The following is a 6,946-nucleotide window of genomic DNA, read 5'->3' on the forward strand; positions in this document are numbered from 1 at the left end:
TGTAATCCTTTCATAACATATATATAAAACCATAATGTGTACACCTTTAAAAATCACATTGTACAAGCTAAGTATAGACCGCTTTTTTCAGTCATATTTCTATAAATCTGGGAGATCCCCTGTTAATTTATAACACCATATCCTCTAAATAACCTTAAAATGAAGATGAAACAAATCCTTATTTTTTAAGCAAAGAAAACTCACTACCAGAAAAAGTGTATCAGGTAATATTTAAGTTTATTTCTTTCAGACATGAGTAAAATCGTTACAGATGAAATTTTAAAGATGCAAAAGGAATGAATAACAACAGACATAGTATTTGGAAACATTTAAATAAATGTTGACTTTCCAAAACAATAACCCTATGTGTGTAAGTTTCAAAGTTTATGAGAAGTAAATTAATCCAACAGTAGTATATAAGTCAGAAAGTAGAAAAAGGAACTAATTTTTTTTATCCTTTATGAATAGAAAACACTAAGACTGCTAGTTTATACTAAAATTTGATGAGTTTCAGGGGCATCTGTAGGACAATGGGAAAAGTAACTGTAAAATTATGTATAAAATCAAATCAAAGCAAGTAAGACTTACCAGTCATGATTAAAAATTCTGCCTCCATCAGAAAGGTTGAATACGCAACTTTTGTATCAAAGTGGATGGGACTGGAAGAGATTATGCTGAGTGAAATAAGTCAAGCAGAGAGAGTCAATTATCATATGATTTCACTTATTTGTGGAGCATAAGAAATAACAAGGAGGACATGGAGAGATGGAGAGAGGAAGGGATTTGGGGGAAATTGGAGGGGGAAATGAATCATGAGGGACTATGGACTCTGAAAAACAATCTGAGGGTTTTGGAATGGCGGGGGGTGGGAGGTTGGCTGAGCCTGGTGGTGGATATTAAGGAAGGCACGTATTGTATGGAACACTGGGTGTGGTACATAAACAATGAATTCTGGTACACTGAAAAGAAATTAAAAAAATAAATAAAAATTAAAAAAAATTCTAAAGAAGAAAATCTTTGTTGTGAAATATCTGTATCTCAGGTTGAAGTAAAAGATAGTAAATATGAGATTTAATTAAGAAAAAGAATAATTTTGTTAAATGTGCATGACATGTGTAGTGTATTTAAAATATGAGAGTTGTCAGGCTGGTTTAAATATAAATTCTTTTATTGAAGGGTGTCTTTTTTCCATTGGATGTTCTTTCCTGCTTTGTTGAAGGTTAGTTGACCACAGAGTTGAGGGTCCATTGCTGGGATTTCTATTCTGTTCCATTGATTCCTGTGTCTGTTTTTGTGCCAAACCATGCTGTCTTGTTGATCACAGCTTTGAAGTCAGGCATTGTGATGCTACCGGCTTTGGTTTTCTTATTCAAAATTCACCTGGTGATTCAGGGTCTTTTCGGGTTCCATACAAATTTTAGGATCATTTGTTGCAGCTCTGTGAAAAACATCAATGGTATTTTGAAAGGGATTGCACTGAAAGTGTAGGTTGCTCTGCGCAGCACAGACATTTTGAAACTGTTTATTCCTTCAGTCCATGGGCATGGGATGTATTTCCATCTCTTTGTGTCTTCCTCAATTTCTTTCTTTCTTTTTTTTTTTTTTTTAATGATTTTATTTATTTATTTGACAGACAGAGATCACAAGTAGGCAGAAAGGCAGGCAGAGAGAGAGAGGAGGAAGCAGGCTCCCTAAAGAGCAGAGAGCCCGATGCGGGGCTCAATCCCAGAACCCTGAGATCATGACCTGAGCCGAAGGCAGAGGCTTAACCCACAGAGCCACCCAGGTGCCCCTCCTCCATTTCTATCATAAGTGTTCTGTAATCTCTAGAGTATGGATCCTTCACCTCTTTGGTTAGGTTTATTCCTAGGTATCTTATGGGTTTTGGTGCTATTGTAAATGGAATTGATTCCTTAATTTCTTTCTTCAGTTACATTGTTAGTGTATAAGAAAGCAACTGATTTCTGTGCCTTTCACCATTACTTCCTTACCTGCCACCACTAACAGGAAGGGTGTCAACAGCACCTTTAAGGGCTAATATGGGGGTCATCTTTAGGAAGAAGCAATCTGCCTCAAAAAAGCAAGACTAGGGGCACCTAGGTGTCTCTGTTGGTTAAGCATCTGCCTTCATTTGCTTGATCCTGAGGTGGAGCGAGCCCTGCATTGGGCTCCATACTCAGCAGGGGGCCTGCTTCTCCCTCTGCCTGTTGCTCCCCCTGCTTGTGCTTTCTTGCTTTCTGTCATATAAACAAATAAAATCTTTTTAAAAAAGGCAAAAAAAAAATAGTCTTTGATACTTGTAAATGGAGACAAATTTACTTATCAAAATATTAAAAGGCTGAAAAAAAAAAGGATAGATGTTTATAGGTTGAGTTTGCTGACTAATTTTAAACTCTATAAATTCCATAAAGTCAGGGAAAGTGGAATCATCATCATTTTATCCCCAGCAGCTTGCAGTTATGAAATACACACTCAGAAAGTGATTATATTCAGAGAAAAAAGAAGCTGCATGAAATATCAACTAACTTAGTGGCAATGGATGCATTCAAAACTGTTGGTATATAAATATCAATCAGATATTTAGATGAATAGAAAAAAAGTGACATGGCCTATTACATTGAAATTTAAGGGGCAAAGAGGATGCGACAGTGCATGTTGGGAAATGGTCTGAAAAGGACATGGAAATTAAATACATTTGAATACTTACAGAATAGAGCCAATATAGATACATATTTTAACATACTTTCTTGGAGAAGGCATCTTTCTGATTTGAGTTTCATAAAATTTCAGACTGAACTGAACACATATTAGGTGTCATTCTTTTTCCTTTCCTTGTTTCTGTAATAATATTTTCTTCACACGGTCATAGATCTGCTTGGTCCTGACTCCATATATGACAGGGTTGAGCATTGGTGGCACGACAACATAAAGATTGGCCAAGAGTATGTGGATATAGCGGGGGACATTTCGGCCAAAGCGATGTGTCATGAAGGAAAAGAGGGCCGGTGTATAGAAGGCAAGGATGACACAAACATGAGAACCACATGTGCTGAGGGACTTGAGTCGGGCTTCACGGGAAGGAAGATGGAAAACAGCACAGAGTATCTGAACATAAGACAGGGCAATGGCTATGATGTCAAAGACTAGGTTACAAATTGCACATAAGCCATAGATGATGTTGATCTGGATGCTGGCACAAGAGAGGCGAGCAAGACCCATGTGTTCACAGTAGGTATGGGGAATGACATGATTCCCACAGAAGGGCAATCGCAAGATAAGAAATACAAATGGGATCACAAAAATAAATGCTCTCACTAACACACCCACACCAATCACAGAAACAGCCTGGTTGGTGAGGGTGGTGCTATATTGGAGTGGGTTACAGATGGCCACATAGTGGTCATAAGCCATTGCCAACAGGACCGCTGACTCCATAAGTGTGAAGCTGTGAATGAAAAACATCTGCACAAGGCAGGCTTCAAAGATGATCTCTCTGAGGTTGAACCAGAAGATCCCAAGCATCTTGGGGATGGTAGCTGTGGACAGACCCAAATCAATAGCAGCCAGCGTGGCCAGGAAGTAGAACATAGGCTGGTGTAGGCTGCTCTCAGCCTGGATCACAAACAGAATCATGAAGTTCCCGATGAGAGCAATCACATACACAGCACAAAAGGGAAAGCCGATCCAGACGTGCAGCGTTTCCATTCCTGGGATCCCCAGCAACAAGAAGGAGAAGAGGTGGAATTGGGTATCATTGGGAAGGAGCATTCTATTTTGTAAAGCATAAGTCTTCAGAAATGTATGTTGACTGAATCTACAGGTCACGAGAGAGCCTCTGTCCTGTAGGAGACCTAAAGATAGTAGAGGACACTTAATTAGCTACTTTTTCTCATTATCACAATCATCACCAACAGAACCTCCCCTTCAGTTCTGACCAACTTAGGATTCTCCTAGCTTCTAAATTTAACGATGGAAATTAATTCCAGCTGATTGACAACTCTCTGGGATTAGCACACGGGATGAAAAATAACTATACAATAAACACACAGATTCATCAAAATTTATGCCACCATATTAAAAATTACATTAAATTGTTAAATTAGTCCATCTGTTAGTATTTAGTAATTATTTGTATAAAATAGTATTGGGAATAATAGTGAAAACCACAACATCAAATACCAATTATTGAGGGACTGCATATTATTTATAAGGCTTTTTGTCAGACTCTGGGCAAAAACCATCTCCAATATTTAAATAAAAAAAAAAACCTTCAAGAAGAACATTAATTTTGCTTATTTTACATATAACTTATCTAATGATCAAGAGCTTAAGTAGCTTACCAGAAGTTTAGCTATCTTTTTTTAAAAAAAGATTTCATTTGTTTGACAAAGAGAGAGAGAGAACACAAGCAGGAGGAGTGGAAGGCAGAGGAAGAGGGAGAAGCAGACTCCCTGCTGAGCTAGGAACTCCATGCAGGGCTCAATACCAGGATCCTTGGATCATGACCTGAGCTGAAAGCAGATGCTTAATTCATTGAGCCACCCAGGTGCACCTTTAATAGTTACCTTTATAATGAAGAATCCTGAATCAAAGTCTCAAAGACTCCAAATTGTATCAAATTCAGATTCCTAAACCAAATTCCTATTGCAATTACTTTTAACTTTTCTTTTGCCAAAACATTAAAAAAAAAAATTCTAAAATTGAATCCTCAACCCTGCCTCTACCAAACTCCAGCTTTTACTTAATCTTATTTTCGCTGTTGTCTAATCTCAGTAAATGTCGTTATCATGTAACCAGAGGGCCCATTCAGAAATAGGAGCATCAACCTTTTCTCTTCTCTACCTATTAAAAAAGTACTCTTGATTATATTTCTAAAAATATCATGAAAATCAGTACAATTATCTCCATCCTCATTGGGATAGTTCCAATCATCATTTCTTGAGCTGATTAAGGCACTTTGCTGTCTAGTGCTCAAGAGCATGAGCTCTGCATTCAGACTAATTGTGTTAAAACCCAGATTCCTGACTTGTTCACTCTAGAGTTGAAGGAAAGCAAGTATTACATGTTAGCTGTGTGAGCTTATAGAACTGTCACATCGCTATACCTCAGTTCCCTTGGCTAGAATATAGAAATAAGTGCAAATGAAAAAATATAGAATATAGAATAAGTGCAAATAAACCTTTTAAAATGAAATCCTTAATTATTTATGTACTTATTTATTTATTTTTTAAGTAGGCTCCACACTGGGCATGAAGCCCAAAGTGGGGCCTGAACTCACGACTCTAAGATGAAGACTTGAGCTGAGATCAAGAGTTGGATGCTTAACTGACTGTGCCATCCAGGTGCCCCAAACCCTTAATTTAAGGATAAGATAATTCTTTTAAAACACCTTGAACCATGTTCCAATGATACCAGTTGTCTCTTAATCTTTAGATATTGAGCAGACTGTTTTTTCTAAAATCCACTTTGAATAGATTCAGCCTAAAGACCATATTTTTTTTTGCATTTTTAAAAATTTCTTTTCAGCGTAACAGTATTCATTGTTTTTGCACCACACCCAGTGCTCCATGCAATCTGTGCCCTCTCTAATACCCACCACCTGGTTCCCCCAACCTCCCACCCCTCACCCCTTCAAAACCCTCAGATTGTTTTTCTTAGTCCATAGTCTCTCATGGTTCACCTCCCCTTCCAATTTCCCTCAACTCCTTTCTCCTCTCCATCTCCCCTTGTCCTCCATGCTATTTGTTATGCTCCACAAATAAGTGAAACCATATGAAAATTGACTCTCTCTGCTAGACTTATTTCACTCAGCATAATCTCTTCCAGTCCCATCCATGTTGCTACAAAAGTTGGGTGTTCCTCCTTTCTGATGGCGGCATAATACTCCATGGTGTATATGGACCACATTTTCCTTATCTATTCGTCCAGTGAAGGGCATCTTGGTTCTTTCCACAGTTTGGCGACCATGGCCATTGCTGCTATAAACATTGGGGTACAGATGGCCCTTCTTTTCAGTACATCTGTATCTTTGGGGTAAATACCCAGTAGTGAAATTGCAGGGTCATTGGGAAGCTCTATTTTTAATTTAAAGACCATATTCTTTTACAGAAATTATTTGGCCCTTTCTGACCATGATCCTACTTATTCTCTAAGTTCCAGCCTTAGTCTTCTTTCTGCCACACTTCTCCCACGTCTCTTCTTTTCCTATCCCTCCCTTTTCTTTTAGCCATCACTGTGAAGTAAGGATGACCTGTGAGCTGGGAGACTCACCAGACAGCACCAGGATGGAATCCTATCTCTGTTCTGTCTCAACCTGCTCAGTCTTTATTGAGAGTGCTGCTCTTTGCCTGGTTGGAGATTTCAACAGAAAATCCCTTAGAGCCAATTTTGTAAAAACAAACAAACAAACAAACAAAAAACCAAAACAAACAAACAAAAAGAACAAGGTCTCTGAGGAGTCTAGTTTCTAATCTGGTCCCAAGTCATGACTATAAATCCATGACTTGTAAGGAAATGAAGGCAGGGAAAAGTAAGTTTTCTTGGTCACTCTGCCAGTTTCCATTAACCTTTTAGTTCCTTGCTATGTTAGGAATCCACGTGATGACTGACACAGCTCATTCTTTCACCATTTCACCATTATACTGGGGGACAGTGTAATTTGGTGTTCAAGAGCCAGGCTCTCAAGTCATATCATTGCTCTTCTACTCAGTTTTATCAATTTTCTTAGATAAGTGACATCAGTCAGATAATTTAAACTCAGAATTTTGTTTCCCATTTATTTTTCAGTTTCTCCCTCTGTTTATTGCACCAACCTACTTCTCACACATAGATAATCTCAAATGTGATCAGGTACTCTCTGAGTTCTTTTTATTGATAACATTGTGATTAAATTTTGAGTTACATCCAAAAGGCAAAATTAACATAAAATTTTGTAATGTAACCCCTG

The 6,946-nt window shown here is 38.0% G+C and overlaps 1 protein-coding gene across 1 annotated transcript; it reads right to left on the reverse strand.

Annotated features, from left to right (window-relative positions):
• Positions 1-2,814: 2,814 nt before the first annotated feature.
• On the reverse strand, positions 2,815-3,768 carry LOC116865338 (olfactory receptor 52E2). The gene has a single exon (XM_032853610.1). It carries the CDS (start codon positions 3,766-3,768, stop codon positions 2,815-2,817), a length of 954 nt encoding a protein of 317 aa, XP_032709501.1.
• Between the last annotated feature and the right edge of the window lie 3,178 nt (positions 3,769-6,946).

The sequence above is a fragment of the Lontra canadensis genome, unplaced genomic scaffold (assembly GCF_010015895.1).
Source record: "Lontra canadensis isolate GAN:19392208 unplaced genomic scaffold, GSC_riverotter_1.0 scaffold7, whole genome shotgun sequence".
NCBI classification, from domain to species: domain Eukaryota; kingdom Metazoa; phylum Chordata; class Mammalia; order Carnivora; family Mustelidae; genus Lontra; species Lontra canadensis.

Excerpts from the sequence above, each read along its gene's own strand:
- LOC116865338 (XM_032853610.1), bottom strand. The coding sequence starts at position 3,768 with ATGCTCCTTCCCAATGATACCCAATTCCACCTCTTCTCCTTCTTGTTG.